This window comes from Pogona vitticeps, chromosome 6 (assembly GCF_051106095.1).
Source record: "Pogona vitticeps strain Pit_001003342236 chromosome 6, PviZW2.1, whole genome shotgun sequence".
In the NCBI taxonomy this organism is placed as follows: Eukaryota; Metazoa; Chordata; class Lepidosauria; order Squamata; family Agamidae; genus Pogona; species Pogona vitticeps.
In genome coordinates, this window is record NC_135788.1 from 76773321 (window position 1) to 76795466 (window position 22146).

Sequence of the window (22146 nt, forward strand, 5' to 3'; positions counted from 1 at the left end):
CAGGCCCGTTTAAGCAGTGCATTGTCTGACTGAATGAAATATCTCTGACAAATGGGCACGACCGTAGCTTATTCTGTTTGGGTGAGCAACATCCCACCCACTCTTGTGCAGCTTGCAAAAAACTTACAAAGCCAGCACATAAACTTAGACTCCAGAGGTGCCGATCTTACCTCTGGGAGAGGTCTCTGAATTCTCCCTCTGCTTAAATTGAGGCGGCAAGATCCCCAGATCCATTGGTAGAGCGGCAAACTCAATCCCAGCCTGCTTCCGACCCTGTCTGATAAGTCTGATAAAGCCAGGTCGACATCGAAGCCAAAATTGACATCAATATTGAAGACTTTGGCTCAAACCCAAGAAACACCTAAGAAAAAGAAAGACAAATCAATCCTGAAAAAGATAAAACGAGTCAAGTCGGTCCATATTGACCCTCCACAGCCGCCTCCACAGCCGACTCTACCATCGGCCATTATGGAGGAGTCCTTAAGAGATGCTCACAGCTCCACATGAGAAAGAGAAGAGCCGCAGCTACCAATTGCTCTGGTTCCGGTGCCGACCGGTAGCTTAGCTCCTCATACTGGCCTCTCTACAGCTGACGTTCCAGCCAGACAGACTTCAGCCCATTCTAGCTTCATCAGGGCGGGCAATTGAAATACAACTCTCGTGATCGGATTCATCACACCACTCACCCCGAAAACACTGGGAGAAGTGTAAACACATCTTGCCTCCTCAGCATATTCTTCCATATGGAGAGTATTATCATTATCCCCAGTTCCCACAATATCATCATGATGATGAGGTGGATGAGAGATACCAGTATTATGACCCTTATTTGATGGAGGCACCACAAGAACGCTTCTATCATGACAAACCAAAATGAGTCAGGTACACACTACCATATCAACAGAGATATTCCTTATCACCATCTCCTTCTCCACCGCAATGTCGACACCATTCTCAACAATCAATGGCTGTTTATACTGATCCAGACTTCGAGATGGACTGAAAATCACTATAAAACGCATAGTCCTGACACCAAATTCCTTCCAAAACATCCTACGCCCAACTCCATAATTGTGGAGTCTAATCAATCCAGGGCTTGGAACAGATCTTCACTTGCCCCAACCAATAGAGAGGGTCGGAAACTTGATATACTCGGCAGGAGAATTTATTCACTTACATCTTTCATGCTCAGAGTTGCAAATTATCAGGCAGCGAAGGGGGCTTACCAATGGCAACTATGGAATAAGATCCTCCCCATACTCGAATCAGAACCTGAGTCCATCAAGCCTGAGGCTATCGACACCAATGCAGAAGCCACAACATTGGTCAAACAACAGAATATCACAGCTTGACATTCGGCAGACATGACATCAAAGACTTTAGCCACCTCAATAACATTATGTTGGCATACATGGCTCAGATCCACTGGCCTTTCTGACGATGCGAAGTCAAGGATAGAGGATCTCCCTTTTGACGGTACAGGGCTTTTCAACCAAAAAAACTGATGAGGTTATGGAGAACCTCCATAAGATAAGGAAAACTGCAAGATCATATTCTACCCAGCAATCTTTCAGATATCAATGTCCTCAATACAGACAGAATCAGTTTTACCAGCAATCATTTCATCAACAGCCATATCAAAGATTCCAGCCTTACCGACAATTTAAACCACAGTCAACAGACAAGTCATTTCAAGGCCCTTCACCTCCGGTATCATCTTCCTTTTGGAGTCAACATCAATCTCAATGACACCAACCCTTTCATCGACCCGAGAAAAAGGGTAAACAGTACCAGCAGTATCCATAAATTTGAAATGCCAGCACACCGCTTCCAGTGTTGATTTCAAACCAGATTAAACCCATTTTTTCATTCCTGGCAAGCTATAACTAATGACCAATAGGTAAAGGTAAAGGTTCCCCTTGACATTTAGTCCAGTAGTCTCTGACTCTAGGGCATGGTGCTCATCCCCATTCCAAGCCATAGAGCCAGCATTTGTCCAAAGAGAGTTTCTGTGGTCACGTGGCCAGCACGACTACACACGGAATGCCGTTACCTTCCCACCAAGGTGGTACCTATTCATCTACTCGCATTTACATGCTTTTGAACTGCTAGGTTGACAGGAACTGGGACAAGCGATGGGAGCTCACTCCGTCACGTGGATTCGATCTTACGACTGCTGGTCTTCTGACCTTGTAGCACAGAGGCTTCTGTGGTTTAACCCGCAGCGTCACCACATCCCTAATGACCAATGGGTCCTCTTTATTATCAAATATGGCTATTTTATTGAGTTTATATCTCTTCCACCCATTGGAAAAATTAAAACTACCCCATACTCTGTAGTTCTTCAAGAAGTCTCTTTGCTTTTTCAGAAAAGGCCATAATAAAAGTACCTTCTTTTGACCTGCACAATGGTTTCTATTTGAGATACTTCACAGTCCCTAAAAAAGACGGAGGACTCTGTCCCATCCTCAACCTCAGACACCTCAACAAATTCATTCGACCTTAATGATTTAGAATGTTGACTTTAGACACTATTATCCCTCTACTTTCACAGGGAGACTGGTTTGTTGTGATTGACCTCCAGTATGCCTATTTCCATATTTTGATTCATCCATCACATCACAAATTTCTGCGATTCCAATTCAACAACATCACATATCAATTCTGCTCCCTCCCATTCAGTTTATCCATGGCACCGAGAACTTTCACAAAGTGCATGGCACCAGTTGCAGCACATCTTTGACTTCAAGGTATAAACATCTATCCATACATAGACGACTGGCTGATAGTCGCAACATCATACCACGACGCCGTCAGAGCCACCACCATCACTCTTGACACACTTCAAGTTCTTGGACTCAAGATGAACTTTAGAAAATTGCACCTCGAGCCGGCCCAAAGGGTCACTTACATTGGAGCCCTCTTCAACTCCTTGCAGGCCAGGGCATTTATTCCCCAAGAAAGAATTGCAAAACTAAAGACTGCCATTCAACCCTTCCAGGCTCAACCTTCCATACCAGCCCGTCACGTCCAACACCTCCTCGGGCTCATGGCATCTTCAACATCAGTGATTCAGCATGCCCTACTCAAAATGAGGCCTCTCCTGTCGTGGTACTTGTCACTATTCAACCCAATGACAGACCACCCACCCACAAGGCTAACAGTGATACTAGAACTAGCCAAACAACTCACTTGGTGGACATCGATGTCGTACGTGCTCATCGGAAGACCCTTCCTGTTCTTCCAACCCAACAGTGCAAGTTACCACTGATGCCAGCCCATCTGGCTGGGAAGCACACTGTCTTCATCACAAGATTCATGGACTATGGACAAATCAAGAACAATTACTCCATATCAATCACCTCGAACTACTAGCGATTAATAAAGCTTTCCACACTTTCCTTCCAATCATCGAGGGTTGGGTAGTACAACTTGCCACAGACAATACTATAGCTCTATACTATGTCAACAAGCAGGGAGGCACCCATTCCTTGTCCCTCCTGTACCTCGCTATTGACCTATGGGAATGGTGTCACCAACATCACATCTTCCCCATAGCAGTTCACATTTCCACAGATGAAAACTACATCATAGATCACCTCAGCCTTCTGACATTGAGAACACACGAGTGATCTTTGAACAATTCCACCTTTGATCATCTTTGCCGTTGTGGCCGCCTCCTCATACATCACAGAGGGGACGCCACTTCACACTCTCTTTCTCAACACACGCTGTCACCAACCGCACACATATATCTGACTCCTCAGACAAAGGTATGGATTTTAAAAAGGAAAATGATTGTTTATTGTAACAAGTAAATAAGTTAATCACTATAATCAATACATAAATAAAGTATCCCCTCAAACACACTATCACTCAGACCTTAACTAACACAGTACTTCATGCCCTAACTCAACTCTCACTCTAACTCTAACTCTCCAAAACTGTCTCACCTCATTCACTCCCCCCTTATATCCATAACTCCACCCCCTGGAGTCCCACCTCCTGCCCTGCTATAGGCAGATGAGCTCCAGCACTACCAGTGACAGGCAGGTGACGTCATCGCAGCCGTCACATACCTTCCCCCTTATAAAGTTGTTTTGAGGTGAAAAGCTATAGTGCTTTTCATCACAAAACAACTGCAGGTCAAATATATCATCAAACACAACATTTCAATAACTATCATAAACTTACCACATTTTCACGCATACACATACATACCATTATTACTTAGTTTAAATAATAAATGCGCATATAACAAGGCATTGAACAATATACTCAACATTGCAATACAACTCATAACAGTAAACGTTCAGATATACTTCAAGAGTCCATATCAATTCATTGTCTTCTGGTCTTCTGGATAAGGCGTCAGCAACACAGTTCATTGTCCATTTGACAACCTTACCCTCTGAGTCATAGTCCTGCAAAATGCGAGCCCACCTCACCAGCTCATAGTTCTGGGTCTTCATAGTCTTTAGCCATATAAAAGGTGAGTAGTCCATGCACCAAAGGAAATGTCTCTTCCAGACGTAGGCCTTCACTTTCTGGATGGCGCAAACGATGGCCCAACACTCTTTTCCGATGGTCACCACGTGCTTTTCTTCCTTTCGAAGTTTCTGGATCAGGTAGGACACAGGATGCTGGTCTCCGTAGTCACCACATTGGTACAGCACGCCTCCTACCCCGGCCTTCGAAGTATCGATGTGGACGATGAATTCTTTATTTAAGTCTGGAGTATGCAACACAGGGCGGTTGGCTGATGCTTCTTTTAGCTTTCCAAAAGCCACCTTGCAGTCATAGGACCATGGAACAAGGTCACTGGTCCTTTTTTCCATCAGCTCTGGATCATTTCATTGTAACACCCCTTTGGCTACATCAGGTTTGCTGGAGAACACTTCTTGATACTTAGTAACTAAAGTTCTAAGATCACTTTGCTGTTCACTCGATAGAGAAGGGCTGATCTGCACCTCCTGCGTGTGGAACTCTTGTTGCCCCCTCCCTTCCCAGAAGGGCAACTCATGTTCCTCTTTCCCAGCTGCTTTCATTGCAAACAGCACAATTTTCTCTTCACTATAAGAAGGCTTAAGGGCATTCACATGAACAACCCTTTTGTCTAGTTGTTCAACTCCCACAAGAATGTCATTGAGGTTACTCATTTCATGAACAACTCCATATGGACTGTTCCAGTTCAGTTGTAACTGGTTCCCCTTGATGGGCTTCACCAGAAAGACCTCATCTCTAGGAATAAACTGAAGTTCCCTAGCCCCTTTGTCATACCACAGTTTCTGTTTGACTTTTTGTGGTTTTAGATTCTCCCCAGCCAGATCTACATTTCTTTCGAGGTTGATTACCACAGAGTCTGCACATGTGATCATATTTTGGGGGTCTTCTTTAACAATCTGATCCCAATTTTGCTTAATTAGATCAAGCGGACCCCTCACATGTCTCCCAAATAATAGCTCAAAAGGGCTGCAACCAGTACTCTCTTGTGGGACTGATCTGTAGGCATATAAAAATAACTGAGGGTTTTGGTCCCAGTTCTTATGGTTCTCAGCTAAATAGGCTTTGATCATCCTCATGAGGGTCACATTGAATCTCTCTGCCAACCCATCACTTTCCGGATGATAGGGAGAATTCTCTAATTGTTTTACTCCCCAAATCTGCCACAATCTCTTCATAAATTTGGAAGTAACTGATGTTTTTATAAGGTCTGCTTCAATACTTTTAACAGGTGTAGAGATTTCTGGTAAAGGGCACATCTTAACCTCAGTCTGGTCACTGTTATAACTCTGTTTCTGGCACATATCAATTTTCTGACAGAAATTTCTAACCTGTTTTTCTATTTCAGGCCAATGAAACTTCTGGGTTATTCTCTGGTTGGTTTCAATTATACCCAAATGTGCATTAACTAAGACTGAATGTCCCTTTTCCAAAATTATTGAATCATATTTATCTGGTACCATTAACTGGCTTCTAATCTCAGGCCCTCCTTTAGAAATATTAATCAGTTTTTCTTTGTAGAGCAACCCACACTTTATAATGAAACGTTCAGGACATTCAAGTGTTAAGTCTTTGTCATCCACCTTCTCAAAACAGATTTTTAAAGTGGGGTCTGCTATCTGATCCCTGGCAAATACACTTTTCTGAGGTATTTCTAAAGAAAATGCCTCAGCTTGGGGTATATTTTCCTCTGGTTCTTGAGAATCAGTACCATTACTAGATTCACTTTGGTCAGATTGTGATCGAGTAATCACCAAGGCACTCTTGACATGCTTTGTTAAGTCAGTGCCAATAAGAAAAGGTGTAGGAATTTGAGAAGAGACCCCAACTCGCCAAACTCCCCGCCATCCTTGATAATCAATTAAAACATCTGCTACAGGCAAGATCACTATCTCCTGCCCAATTCCTTTGAGAGTCATGTTCTGATCAGGAATTATACATTTCTGAGGTACAATATCTGAGTGGAAGATCGAAACCTGTGAGCAAGAGTCTCGTAAAGCAGTGTAATTATGTCCAAAAATTTTTATTCTGTCCCCAGCTGATTCCAGTAACTGCGAATTTGTCTGAATATACAGGCAATGTCTAATTTCAGCTATAGGCAGATCTTCATAGTCGCTTGTACTCTGCCCACTCAAAGTATCAATTTCAGAAGAGCTAGCTGCTGCCTCTGGTTGCGTTTCCATGGCTACAGAGCTACCTCTAGAGGGAGTCATCTGGCTGTTCTGTATACAATATACAGACTTGGCATCTTTTAAATTCACTTTCTGAGGAGAATTTTCTTTATTTTGTTTTGTATTATAACACTGGGAAGCAATGTGTCCCCTTCCCTGACAAGCAAAGCAAATTTTATCTCCCCAAGAGCTTTTGTTAGTGAATTTTTCTGATTTTTCTTTTCCCTCCAAAATCTGGTTCCTGGACTGGCTCTGCCCAGAAGTTTTATCAACAAAATGGCCGCCCATTTTAGGCTGACCCTGACCTAGCTCTTTGGAGTGCTTTGGGTCCCATGTTTTCATCATGCCTCTTCCCTCATAATTTACAGGCCCCCTTATTTGAGAAATAAAATCAGCAATCTGAGCAGCTTGTCTAATGTCAGAAGGTTTCTTTTCCTGCACTAAATATTTAAGTTCACCATGGAGTAAGGAATAGAACTGCTCCAAGCCTACAATAGCTTTTAATTGTTGAAAAGTCTGTACATTCTCCTGTTCTAGCCACCTGTCCAAACACCTCTCTAAGTTAAAACCAAGCTGTGTATAAGTTTCATCTGATCTCTTTGTAAGCTTTCTGAATTTCTGTCTCTGGTGTTCTGAATTTATGCCAAATCTAAGAAAAACCAACTTTTTAAACTCTGAATAATCTTTACTGAGTTCAATTGGCATATCAGCATAGACTTCCGCCATTTTCCCACTAATCAGAGACCTTAAAATTATCATTTTCTCTGCTTCTCTGAGAGAAAAATCTGAGGCTGTTCTCTCAAAACTTGTAAGGAACGCTTCAACCGAATCCCCTTGTTTATAGGAAGGAAATTTCTTTAAATCTGCTTTTGATAATTGGCTCTCCTCATTTTCCCTATTATTATTATTGTTCTGGTTCAGTAATTCCATTCTTCTTATCTCCAATGCTATACGCTGTTTCTCCAGCTCAAATTGTCTCTCTCTTTCCTCCTTCTCTAGGGCAATCCTTTCCCTTTCTATTTCCATTTGTTTCATTCTATATTCATGTTCCTGGGTTAATTGAATTTTCCTCAGTTCTGATAACTGTTCCCCATTAATTCCTTCCTCCTGCTCTGAGGTAAACCTGTCCCCTTCTTCATAAAACACCTCTCCAGCTCCTTCAGTCATCTCTGGAGACTTTGGCTCACTTTCAGCCATTTTACTGTGTGTCAAAGGCATGTTTCTTGCACAGAAGGCTCCTCACTATTTCCAAGCCTCTGTTTAAAATACTTTTTTCCCTTTCCTGTGTTAAGGTCTGATATATATATTAGCAGTGTGCTCCAACTGATCTAACACTAGAAACTGTAACCAAGCTTCTCTAGCGTCTTCTTTTCCCCTTTCACTGGCCTCTTGCCAATTTCAGGATACTTTATTTTATATTACTGCCTTTGGCTGCTTTTATATTCACCACAGCTCTGCCCTCTCACAAGAGCTGTTCAAAATGGAGATCCCTCAGCTTTGCTGCGCTTGGTCTGTCCTCTCAGAGTTCACCTAACTCAGGACCCTCTGACCAATTTGCCACAGCCTCTGCTTTTGGGCTAATCTCCCTCACAAAATTGACCTTACAGAGCTCATAAATCAGTTGTCCACTCTGAAGCTTAAGTGCCTCTCCACTAGATTTGCTCCCCGTGAGTCAAATCCTAAAGAGTTACCCACACTTTCCACTCCAGGTGACACTAACTGAAGTCCTTTTGCTCTGGTCACTCTAGCCAAGGCTTTACTGGCCAACTGGACAACTGGACAACTCGTATCCCACACGCTGGCACCAATTTATATTGTGGCCGCCTCCTCATACATCACAGAGGGGACGCCACTTCACACTCTCTTTCTCAACACACGCTGTCACCAACCACACACATATATCTGACTCCTCAGACAAAGGTATGGATTTTAAAAAGGAAAATGATTGTTTATTGTAACAAGTAAATAAGTTAATCACTATAATCAATACATAAATAAAGTATCCCCTCAAACACACTATCACTCAGACCTTAACTAACACAGTACTTCATGCCCTAACTCAACTCTCACTCTAACTCTAACTCTCCAAAACTGTCTCACCTCATTCACTCCCCCCTTATATCCATAACTCCACCCCCTGGAGTCCCACCTCCTGCCCTGCTATAGGCAGATGAGCTCCAGCACTACCAGTGACAGGCAGGTGACGTCATCGCAGCCGTCACAGCCATTGATAGGGAGTACCAACCATTGATGTCTTTGCTTCGAGAGCAAATGCCAAATGCCAAGTCTATTGCTCTTGAGCCAGAGCAGATGAGAATTCTATCGAGGACATGTTCATGATGGATTTGGACAAAGGATTACTTTACCTATTCCCACCAATACCACTCATTCAATGGACAATTATCCAAATTCAACATTTCCAATTGAACGCAGTCCTCCTAGCTCCCTGGTGGCCGAGGCAACCATGGTTCACTCACCTCAGGTCAATGTCGACGGACTCATTCAGATTCCCTCCTGTTCCTGACCTCCTGACACAAGATGGTGGAATGGTCTACCATCCACACGTCCCATTGTTGAATCTGACAGCTTGGAGGATACTCCCGCCTTGAAGCGTGTTCTAGACCAAGCTCAAAAGCCTTTGACCCAGCTTCTATACGCAAATAAATGGAAAGCATTTCTTAACTTTATTGGAACAAATAACCTACCTGCAATACCTGTCTCTTTGAAGATGCTACTTACCTTTCTATTCCATTTCTTTGAATTTGACTCTCTCATTCCACCTTAAGGGTCTATATTTCCACCATTGTCGCTCATCAACCACCTAACCTGAAATCAGCAAAACTCTTGTCTCATCCAATGGTGAAGAAATCTCTTAAAGGACTCAATAACATTCGTCCACCATGTCAGCAGATCATACATCAATGGTCGCTGCAGATTGTCCTTAATGCTCTCATGTGTCCACCATTTGAACCTATGGCTTCCTCAAACTTCAAATTACTGTCTTTGAAGACTTCCTTCCTGGTAATGATTGCATCCGCTAAACGAGCCAGTGAACTTGCTTCCCTCCATTCTGATCCTCCATTCATACAATTCCATCCAGATAAGGTCACGTTATACTTTGGTGTCTCTTTTTTTACCCAAGATTGTAACAGACTTTCATCTCAATCAACCAATCATTTTACCATCATTCTTTCCATCACCATCAACACCTCTCAAGCGCATGCTCCGTTCTCTTGACATAAGATGCACTCTTGCCTTTTATATTGATAGGACCAAAATGTTTAGGAAAACCAATAGACTTTTTTTATGCTTCCATGGTCCTCACAAGGTAGCTCCAGCCTCCCCTCAATCTATCTCCAGATGGATTGTCCAAACCACTCTTTGGCCTATGAACTATCAGGCAAATCACCTCCTGATCACTTAACTGCACATTCTACTAGAGCACTGTCAACTTCTACTGTGGGATTGAGATACCTCACATCTGCTGTGCTGTGACATGGTTTACCCCATTGACCTTTGTCAGTCACTACCATCTAGATGTCAGAGCACAAAGTGATGCTGGATTTGGCAGAGCTGTCTTGGCATCCTTCCTACCATGACGTCCCACCATCCAGTAAGTGAAACTTGCTAGTCGCCTATTTGTGTGCATTCACAGAGACCACGAAGAAGAAAAGGAAGTTACCTACCTGTAACCATAGTTCTTTGAGTGGTCCTCCGTGAATTCACACATCCCACCCATCCTCCCCTCTGTCTGTCATGGTTTATCTTAAATAACTTGTTACCTAGCAAATATCAGGAACTGAGGGGAATCTTGGGTGGGCAGATCATGTGCTCCACGGGGGAACGTCCCACTAATAATGTGTCTTTAAGCTGTAGAATCTTCCAAGATGTTCAGCGCAGGTGCAGAACAGACCCATTTGTGTGAATTCACAGAGAATCACTCGAGGAACTATGGTTACAGGTAGGTAACCTCCTTATTTTGTAAACAAAAAGACACTTCTAAACCAATAGCAACATTGGCTTTATATAAAGCCAATTTTTTTACCACTTGGACAAAGACTTCTTTAGTACAGTTCTAAAGAAGCTGTTGTAGAATATATAGTAAGTGGAGGATGAAAGCTCTGATATGCATAGTCCTTTATAGATTGGCTTGTGCAGCCAGTCTTTTATTCGAGGCGTGTGACTCCCCATCCCATGAGCAGGAAGTTTGTGCATACACATATGTATAAATAACTGAGTAACCATTTCTGGCCTTACTTTTAAAACACTGTTTCTAGAATATTTTATTTACTAGTCTTACTTTGGTTATTTTGACAAAAAAAGAGCAACAAATGCAATTTATGTTAATGAGTTAAATTGTAAGAAGTAAATATTCTTAAGTAGGTAACTACTACACTTTATGGGATGGAACCTTGAGGTGGGACAAATATTTACTGTTTTAAAGGTATAAGAATATAATTCTACTACTTGAGAGTGCTTTGAACAAATTAGTTTACCATATACAAACGGAGAAAAAATAATAATCATGTGATGGTGATAGATTCACTTCAGATGGTTTTTAATTGTCTCTTATAAAATGATTTTAATGTTGTTTTAAAATATACAATAATTAACTGCTAACATCCATCCAATATTGGGAATTTCCAACAAACATAGATATTTAAAGCACAACAAGAAGAATTTAACAGAAACGCGCACTTAAGTCCCACATAAATACCTTCAACATTTGCTCAGACAATTGCAGTATTGTATCATGCACTACATGTGGCATTATGTCATATGTCACATAATAATGTGACCCACTTACTATTCTGCAAAGATGGAGACATCCCATAGAAGGGGTGGTGCCAGAAAAATTAAAACATTTAGATATTAGGTGGAATCTCAAGCGTGCTGAAAGGTGGGGCCAATAGCAACCAGGGAGAGACTGAGCATGACACCTCTTTCCTCTCTCTTGTATGCTAGATAGTCTGTACCAATAGCCACCTTGAATCCTCTGAGGAGAAAGGCAGGGTTAAATATTCTAAATAAATATATTAAATTAATAATAGATAGTCTGTATAGAAGAACCATCAGCCAGTGTTTTAGTAATAGAGCACTGGCAGGTGAGTCTTCCATCTTGCTCCAGATCTTTCTTACTGTTACCACAGAGGTATCATAAAATATTACACTTCCATGTTTGGTTACACTTCCCTAACATCTTCTGCCATTTGTTGTTACAGATGTAAAGGATTAAACAAGTTTTTGGTGGCACCATATGCTGCCAGTTTCTGGTGGCACCATGTGCTGTTTTAACATTTTATTTGGCTTTTTGTTTAGAACCTGGAACATAGCAAACTCCACTAGCTACAAGATAGTTTTGGACACTGTACATATTCCTTAGGAGTGCGCATTTTGGAGGACAAATGAGTCCATAAGATTTTGAGGCAGATCTTCCAAGACACACTTCAATTTATTGTCCACCCTCGCCACGATCTCAGACCTGGTATACGTCACTATATAAGATGATTAGTGTTGCCCTCTGAGATCGGTTCTGAGGGAAGAAATATCTGGAGTGCCCTGGTTTTGATCTGTAGCTGTCCTGTTGACTTCTTCCTGTTGCTCAATACCTTTGTACTGGGGATGAATAAACATTGGGACAATATGCCTCATACTGCCTCAGATGTGACATTAGTCTATACTCTCCCACAGAAGAATTTAATGAAATGAAACTTTAAACAAAGAGGCATTCGAATATCTAGAATTCTGCCTTAGGGTGTACATAGGTATTTTTTTAATATAAAAGTTATAAGCTGAGGGATATTCTGTTTACATAAATTTTAGAAAGTAAGGGAGACCCATATGATTGACTTTAACACAAAATTAATCATATTATGAGGGACAGAATATAAACTGTCTTCAGGTGCTGAACTTTTTTTATAATTCAAGGGTGATATTTTTAAAGTGATTTTCAGTCATGCTTTCCCAGTTCAATATTGTTTCGCTCTGAAACAAGGGTAACTATTTAGAAAAATATTTTTAAGAGTGCTCAAAAGAAGTTATAATATCTATCTGGTAATCAAAATAAGAATAAAATGACTTTTGCCTCCCTCTGACTTTTTTTCCCCTCTCCAACAGATTTTAGCAGAAATGACACTTGGCTGGCATTTCTTCCTATTGCTCCAGTAGAGATGACAGCAACTGGAATCCTGGCCATAGCAACATTTTCAGTGCTTTTGGGAGGTGCTTCTTTCCTCATGCTTGGACATTTATTGTTGTTTCATCTCTATCTCTGTACGTAGAAGAGTTGTGAAGAAACACACAGAATAATTCGAAATTATGCATTTGGCAATGGGGTAGGGGGTCAGCAGCACAAAATGGAACACCTAAAGATGCATAAGAGGCTGGCTATTTCAAATCAAGATTGCCATTATAGGGAGTGGGATCAGAAAAATCTTAGAGCCTGTTTGCCCCAATCCTAACCATTACAAATTATATGAAAGAGACTTTATTTTACTGCATGATAAAATTTTAGTGGACTGTTTTGCTAGGGTACAGTCTCCAACTTAACTTTCTCTGTCTTTTTAAAAGAAGGAAAGGAGTCAAATGCTTTAATAAATAGTGCTGTCCTGAATTTTTCCCCATGAGAATTTCAACAATTTTCATTCAGTTTCACAGAAAATAAATTCATTTTGAAGATAATTATGAATGAGGAGAAAATTTTAACCCAGAATTTTCATGGGTGAAGTTCAGGATTCTTATGCTTCCCTTAACTTTATGAAGTGGCCAAGAAGTGTGTTGGGGTTCATGTCTTGCCTTTCCCTGTGTGGTTTTCTTTTTGGCAGCCAGCAGCTCTAACACTTTAGTTAAAGCCCAGGAATAGCAATTTCTTCCACAGGGTTTTTTAAGATCAAGAAGCAGAGAGAGAGAGAGAGAGAGAGAGAGAGAGAGAGAGAGAGAGAGAGCGCTAAGGGAGCTACAGAATGATGAGGAGAGGTATAAGAAAGAAAAAAGAATGGCAGCACCCTCAACCACTTTTCAGTGTTACAATAAGAAAAGAAATCAACAATGAGGAAAACAAAGTCTGAGGAAACTTGAGAAAGTGGTGGGGAAAACATAACCCTTTTTGTGTACCGAAATTGGGGGAACTAATTATGGAAATTATGGCACAGTTGCTGCTTCACCTTTTTTTGTCCTGGAGCCCTGTGCAGCACTCTACTTCACACCTCCTGTAGGGAATGAACTGTATTACCCAGCATCAGGAGTGGAGGCTGCATTGCCCCTCAGAAAGGCTCTGAAGGCACAAGGAAAGTAGTGGGTCCAGAAGAATGACAACAAATAATGGGTTACCCTTTCTCTCATGTTTGAATTTTGCTTTTCTGACCCTTGTAGAAATAGAATGCCACTCTGAAGAATTATTTTCAAAATCTCCCCAACATTTTTGAAGACATTCCTCCCCCTACTGCCATCACCATAATACCTAGAGTAACAGTAGCAGAAGTGCCTTGTAGAGCAGTGGTCCCCAACCTTGGGCCTCCAGGTGTTCTTGGACTTCAACTCCCAGAAATCCTGGTCAACAGAGGTGGTGACAAAGGCTTCTGGGAGCTGTAGTCCAAGAACATCTGGAGGCCCAAGGTTGGAGACCACTGTTGTAGAGGAAGCAGAGTGGTAACCAAGCCTGTTCCCCCTGGAAAGAGAGGATTACTATAGCTGCCAGTTGCAGAGGCAGGCACTGCAGAACAAGAAAAACCCTTTGAAATAAGGAAGAATAATGCTATACTATAACTATCTCTTACGGTGAGCCTCACCTTTGAGAAATTAGTGAGGGATTTCTCCTTCTCATGGTGAAATTCGGTGAAATTTTCCAAACACGATAGAGAATTTCAAATGACATTTTCTGCACAGCTGTACCTACAGTATCTTCTCATCATATCACTAGGGGGCAATAAAGGCAAAGATAGCCACTGTACAGAAAAGCCATGCCATATTGCTAGCGTGAGTATTTCTTCTGCAGTTGTTACATATTAGGACACCAGCCTTTCTGGAGTCTAAAGAAAAATACTGAGATTTATTGTTTGTGTCTCTCCTGTATTCCTTAAAGTCTTTAAGGACTGTATTCACCCCTTCCCAGACTTTAAGATCTTCAGAGGAGGCCCTTCTCTTGGTCCCATTGCCATCATGGATGCATTTGATGGGAACATGAGAGAGGGCCTTCTCTGTGGCTGCTCCCAGGTTGTGGAATGCCTTTCCCTGAGAGGTAAGGTTGCCTCCTTCTCTTTTATCCTTTCACTGACAATTGAAGACCCACTTCATCAGTCATGCTTTTAATACCTATGCCTGAGTCTCTGAATACTGGGTTTTTGTTTGTCTCAGTTTATTTTTAAAGTTTTAAATGTTTTAAACTAATTATTGGATTTTTAATTATTATGGCAGTCCAATTACTTTTTAATCTGCAATTTTAACATTGTGAGCTGCATTGGCCTATAAATACTACAGAATGTAGCTAACTAAATAAATCACTTATTCTCTCCCCCCCCATGTATTTTATCACCTCTCCTTCTCCTCTGTCTTGATTTTTATGTGCCCCAGCCTACACTCCCACACAACCCTGTCCTTGTCTGAATAAGGGCACAGAAATTAGTGCCAGACACACTCTGTCCCCTTTTGAATCTTTGTCTGTCTCCATGTGATTATTTGTGTGTTTTAGATCACTATAAAAACCTAGTGTCTGCAAATGGAGAAAATGTAAATATCTGTGGGATAGAGCTACACAACACCCATCAATTGTGGGGATGTGACAGACAAGAGAATTTTAGAGTGGACCGTTGGTCGAGATAGGCGGGATAAAAATCAAATAAATAAATAAATAAATAAATAGATAAATAAATAAATAAATAAATAAATAAATAAATATAAATGAATGAATGAATAAATAAATGAATGAATGAATGAATGAATGAATGAATGAATAAATAAATAAATAAATAAATAAATAAATAAATAAATAAATGAATAAATAAATAAATAAATAAATAAATAAATACTTTTGCTCACAGGCATTTCTTTGGGCAATTGTAGAAAGGCTAGCAGATGGTGGGATTTACACCACCATAAAAAAGCAAAAAGGAGGAGGACTAGGGGGAAGAGAGATCCCAGTGCACTAATTCTGCACTAATCTAAGCCTATGAAGGAACAATACAGGCATTGGTCCACAATCACAAAGAATCCTATTAGTAAACCACTTGATAAACAAACTAAGCTCAACAAGAAAGAAAAGAAAAAAGAAAACTATAGAACATGAAACCTACCTAGCTATAATAGCGCAGGCCCTCAGTTTTGCCCTACAGCTATGCACGAGGCTGGTGGAGTGGCTGTAAGGGGGTATATAACACATAGGTGACCTAGGTCTGAGGCCTCCCTAGAGCCTCTGTGTCTGGAATGTCCCAGGGAGATCAGTCTACTTGATTGCTATTTCCTCACTGAAAATTGTGGAGTGACTTTGGTTAAAAGCTTTAAAATCCCAGGAATGCCAGATGTCATGTGAATTGTCTGTGGGAGTATTGATCCACCCCATGAGCAACTAGCAGCTCATTGCAGTACCCTAGAAACATAGAAATACTTTGGACTCAATTTGATTTTACATTTTTGCCCAATCCCTCATTTCTATAGCTGCTTCTATTTATCTGCTTGTGTTTGCTTCTCTTCTAAACTCTCTGTAGGGTAGCCTGTTCCCAACATTCTTTTACACTGTTTTGCCATGTTGCTAAGAAACAGAACACAGGCTACAGATGAAAGGTTGGGGTTATGCAAAGAGAAGCAGGCTGAGATTGAGGATCCAGGGGCAAGGAGCATGTTTAGCCCTGTGCTAATTGGAGAGGAGACGAAATTAACTGCTGCATGTTGAGACTCTGCTGTAGTGAAAGCATCTTTGAGGAGAGGCATCTGCAGGGCAAATCCCTGCTATGCACATACTGAAGTGGTGGTCATGATCACTGTGTTTCTGATTTGAGTATGAATGACATATTATAGAAATCCACACTGTAGATTATTAAATTAGATTGTATTTAAGGATAGTATGCATGTGTAATGAATTTAACAGCACCCATTTAAGCTACAGAACTTCCAGAATGTAGTAGAAGTAGTAGTATACAGTGGTGCCCTGCCTGACGATGATAATCCATTCCAGGAAATCGCTGTTAAGCGAAATCGTTGTCAAGCGGAAAAAAAAACCCATTGGAATGCACTGAAAACCGGTTAATGAGTTCCAGTGGGGAAATACCTCATCGTCCAGCGAAGATCGCACATAGAGAACCACCGATCAGCTGTTTAAAATCACTATCTTCCGAAGCTTCTGTCCGAAGGGAGGGAAGCCATTTTGCGAAGGGAAGCCATTTTGCGGAGCCAGAAAAAACATCGTTTTGCGAACAAACGGTTCGCGAAGCAGGCACCTAATTGACGTAAAGCAAAAAGAAACCCCATAGGAACCATCATTTTGTGATTGCTATAGCGATCGCAAAAAACTCGTCGTCAAGCGATTTCGTCGTCATCAAGCGGGGCACCACTGTACTTTATTACGGTCAAAGACCAGTAAAACCAAATCAATATAAAATAGATACATATAATTATTGTTTAGTAAAGTTGGGCAGGGTAATAAAATTCTATTAAAACATGATAAAACAACCCCTTCTTTCCAATTAATAACATAATATATCCTTAATATAGGTAAAACCTCAGGCAGTGTTATATTAAAAACATTATATTGTCCATCTAAAATCACCTACCCAAACATCAGTTTACGAATAACCATTGCTGCAGCACAGAATTTGGCCACTTGCCTTGTAATATAATGGGTATTGTCAGAGAGTAGCCACTGCACATAATCCTCCTCTGAATCTCTGAATCTCCTCTGATCTCCCAGGAGATTTACAGATAATAGGTGATAAAAGCTCCATGTGAAGATCCCGATAACAAGTACATAAAAGAAAAACATGACCAACTGATTCAACTTTATCACTATTACAAGGGCAGAGACAATCTGATGCAGGCAAGCCTCTAAATCTTCCTTCCAGAAGCTTAGAAGGAAACTTCCAGAATGTACTTCCAGAATGTATGTTCAAATGTAATTAATTGCAAATAATCTTTTTGTATGCAGTGGGTAAGAACATGAACACATATGAATACGTGACTCAGTATCGACCTAAGCAGAGCACTAAGTCTGGAGAAATGAGTGAGGAGACAGCATCAGCCGCAACATTCAGAATGGAACCTTTGCCGGTAAGATTGTCTTGTGAGACTTTCAGTATTGTTCGAGTGCCCGTTTCTTGAACTCTACACTCATAGAGATCAAAATACTTTGGACATCACATTTGCTGGCTCCTAGAGATAGGCATGAACTGCCGAACCAGCGGTTTGTGCTGGTTCATCTTTTGGCCGAACAGATGTTTGGCAGTTCCCAGCCCTTCCTCCTCCAGTGGGCACCCACTCAGAGGCAGTGCCCTGGCTTCCCTGCCCTGCCTCCTCCAGGTGCTGTTCGGCTAAAGAACAAATCTCTACTGGCTCCAGATTATAATGGTGGAGGCCAGCAGTGGGCAGGATCACTCCCAGTACTGGGACATTCACTTTCATGTGTGCATCTACACACCTGCAGACCCTTCACACAAAGCATTATCTGGAGAGCAGAGGAAGAGGCTTCTGTCTTCCAGGTCACCTCCTTGTGCAGGCTTCCCATTTTTTCCAAGCACAGAGTATAATCTGGTCACTGGAGGAACAGACGTTGGGTGAGATCACATGTGAAGGCAAAACCTGATTTGATCGTTGTTGTGGGTTTTTCAGGCTCTTTGGCCATGTTCTGAAGGTTGTTCTTCCTAACGTTTCACCAGTCTCTGTGGCCGGCATCTTCAGAGGACAGGAGTAGCACTCTGATTTCCTCTTCTTCTAGTGTGATCCTTCCGTGTAATGCAGATTTTCCATTGTGACCTGACTGAGATATCAAACATGTTCTCTTTGCAGTCCAGGGGACTCTCAAGAGTCTCCTCCAGCACCACAGTTCAAAAGCATCAATTCTTTGGCAGTCAGCCTTCTTTATGGTCCAGCTCTCACTTCCATACATCACTACTGGAAAAACCATAGCTTTGACTATGTGGACCTTTGTCAGGAAGGTGATGTCTCTGCTTTTTAAGATGCTGTCTAGGTGTGTCATTGCTTTCCCAAGAAGCAGGTGTCTTTTAATTTCGTGGCTGCTGTCACCATCTGCAGTGATCATGGAGCCCAAGAAGGTAAAATCTGTCACTGCCTCCATATATTCTTCCCTTTCTGTTTGCCAGGAGGTGATGGAACCAGTGGCCATGATCTTAGTTCTTATTTAAGGCAAGCTAAATGTAAGCCACACAGAAGTAGTTATTTGCTAGGCAAGGACATAACTATCTCACAGGTTTGTGCTCCCCTTCTTAGGATTTATCTCAAGTAAGAAAACCAGATGATGTCACACCTTCTTCCATATCAGGGTAAGTTAACAAATATATTAAACAGGACAGAGTCATGGTAAAATTTACCACAAGACTTTTTTTTTGCAACAACAGAGGACCTAAAGTTTCCTCTTTTGTTGTTCTTTTCTCAGCCTTCAAAGTGATAACCTCATGCTGCAATTCAACAGTAGCAGTAGGTTACCCAAGAACATCACATGTGAATAGCTGCTGTCTCTACACACACCCTCCACTCCACCTGGGACAGGATAGGGACATAAGGACTTTAAATTCGGTCTAGTTTTGTTGTTTTGCCCCTTCTGTTTCCCATCCCTTTCCTCCTCTCCTTTGTGTAACATCTTGCTTGATGAAAGGATAGTGACCCTAACAACTTGCACACAGTTTTGAGCCTTAAAAAAGTGACTGGGTAAATGTATTACCTTGATATGGACTGAACGATTCACAGTCATCCCTTTTCCACACTCTGGTTAAATAAAGCCTTGGGGAAGGTTTTAGAAGTTTCTCCTTCTATGGGACTTTTTGAGATCAGGTAGAGAGGAATGACAGTGTAAGTATAAAAATCCTTTGGGAAACATGAACGAAGCTGTGGTGTGTTACAGTCCTTTGCTAAAGGTTAGCCCGCCTCCGAGAAATAGTTGCATTTCTTTCTCTTTACTATGGAGAAATTCAGTGAGAATCCCCCCTCCCCGCCAATTATTTTCCAAAAGTGGGATCAGGAATTTGACAAAGCCATTTATGCACAGCTGTAACCTCATCAGGTGTTACAAAATTTCACTCAGGGCAGGTTATAAATCAGGGGTGGGCAACTTCTAGAGGTCTGATGACCACAATGCCTGTATATGGATCTTGGAAGACTTCCCTTGTGGCCTCTGTGTCAAACATTTTTTCATTACAAATGTATAAAAACCCTGAAAAAGCCACCTTACACCTTCTAATCCTCCCCACAAAATTCTGATAAAAATGCTGGGGTCTGGGAGTGTTTGGCCCCTGAATGGGGCCACCTGGGAGGCATATGCTGCTCATGGCTGCTTTCATCAATAGATGAAAGATCGAGGACTGGAAATGTAGAAACCTCTGGTCTTCCATGAGCTCCATTGCTGGCAGAAAACAGAGTTGTTTACATTGTAAAACTTTAATGGTGGGTTATATGCAAGAAGTCAATGCAGCCAACTTGTATCATCAGTATAAATTCTTCTAGTGGAGGTTCCACTGCTGAGTCACTTACCTCCTTTGGAAGAAAAAAATATCTCAATGAAATAATTTGACTAGTCTTTTGATTTCCTTCTCAGAACACTTCCGTCTAATGGCATTTATCAGGAAAGAGATAATGAGCAGCCATCTTTCTCACAGAGGATCCTAACTGTGTAGCACTTCAAGAACTATGCAAGACATGGTACTGACTTTAATTAGCAAAAAATCACTGTTGGATGGATCTCATCAAGTAGTACCAAAGGAAACATGGAAACCAATTTGCTGCTATGCAGCTTTGCAAGAGGGAAGTTTTCTCCTCTTTATCCTTTGAGAAAGTGCTACTTATATGGACGTCTGTCTACAGTCAAAGCACATATGAAAGTATGTCCACGTCTAAAGTACATGTTTAACACTCTACACTCTGGCAGCACTGATGGAATGTGGATACTGAACTTCCTTATATGGTGTCCTTTTGACCACCTGGAAATGTACACCAGTCAATTAACAGGTTATAAGCTGCTTGGAGAAAGACAAAGGGTTGAAGATCATTCAAGGATGTTCTCATACCAATAACCTGAAGTCATTGTAATGACCATACTGACCACACAGCAAGCTGTTCAACCTTGTTTCTGCTTAGCTGGAGTGACTATGTCTTCGTCTAGTTGTATGAATAACCTCAGCTGGAGATTCAGCAAATAGCCATGGGTCAAAAGTACAGGTTCTTCCTTCTGCAGAACCAACCATGGCTAAAGTTGTGAAAGGACCTTTGTGTAAAAAGAGCCTCTTTCTTTCATGGACAGACTGTCAAATGGGTAGCCAAATAAAGGAGAAGACCACAGAATACAGAAGATGAGCCAATCATGTTGTGTAGCATTCAAAATTGTCTCCTGGGTTTTTCAGCCAGTTGGTCTGTCTCTTTAAGCTGTAAGATTCTGAACTTTTCACGCCTCATTATATGACCAAAGTGTTATGATTTATTTTAATTTTTTTTGGTCTGTTTTATTATTCCTTGACTTTTACCCATTCAATTTTTCTTGGTCACCCTCTTGGTCAAATAAATTATTTGCATCCTGCAGTGAGTCCACATTTAAAATGTCACGAACTTATTTATAGTAGCTTGTATTGAAGTTTACCATTTCAGCTCACACAAACCAAGAGTATTCAGTATTGCACAGTACTGAGCATTCTTAGAACTAATTAAATATTTTTTCTGCCTATTATCTTCTTCCTCTTAAGGAAGCTGCTCCAAGCTATCTCCATTATGACTTTTTTCCCACTGCTATAACTGAAATGTTGTTCCAGGTCCCCACCCCCACCCCCAGCATACAGGTAGCAAGTTATAGTACTATCTCTTAAATCAAGATAATTGTTCACCAACAACATCAGCTTACCATGTTGCCTTTGTCAGATGCTCAATCACAGTCAATAAAGCAAGCATATATATTCATATTAATGGCATCACGTGGCATCAAATATTCACATGGCATTGAATATTACTTTTAAACTGCTATTTAAATTGACTATTATATTAAAATGTCTTTAAACATCTCTTTATATTAAGTTTTTCTATGGCCATGAACCATCTTGGTTACCTTTGTTCCACTGTACAATGTTATGTGATGTTTGTATTTCACTGGTAATGTACTTTCACATATCTTTTTGAGCAAGTTACAGCTTTTATCTATTTCTAACACAAGCAGAACAATTATCAGATGGAAAAAGAACCTTCTCAGCTGAACCCCTACTGAACTTCCACCAGCAGGGTAAAAGGAAGGATGTTCCCTTACCTACCTACCTACCTACCTTCCTTCCTTCCTTCC

General features: G+C 41.2%; 1 protein-coding gene across 2 annotated transcripts in view; it reads left to right on the forward strand.

The window, feature by feature from the left end:
- The window catches only part of LOC110091018 (palmitoyltransferase ZDHHC11), a 36776-nt gene extending 15131 nt beyond the window's left edge, over window positions 1-21645 (forward strand). The window contains exons 6-9 of one of the 2 annotated variants that reach the window (XM_078377612.1): window positions 12792-12896; window positions 17806-17927; window positions 19104-19156; window positions 20425-21645. In XM_078377612.1, the coding sequence (XP_078233738.1) occupies window positions 12792-12896; window positions 17806-17927; window positions 19104-19156; window positions 20425-20503 (359 nt within the window). In that variant the 3' untranslated portion in view covers window positions 20504-21645. Of the gene's footprint in view, window positions 1-12791; window positions 12948-17805; window positions 17928-19103; window positions 19157-20424 lie in introns of both variants that reach the window. The other variant, XM_020814975.3, reaches the window with a different exon arrangement.
- The last annotated feature ends 501 nt before the right edge of the window (window positions 21646-22146 follow it).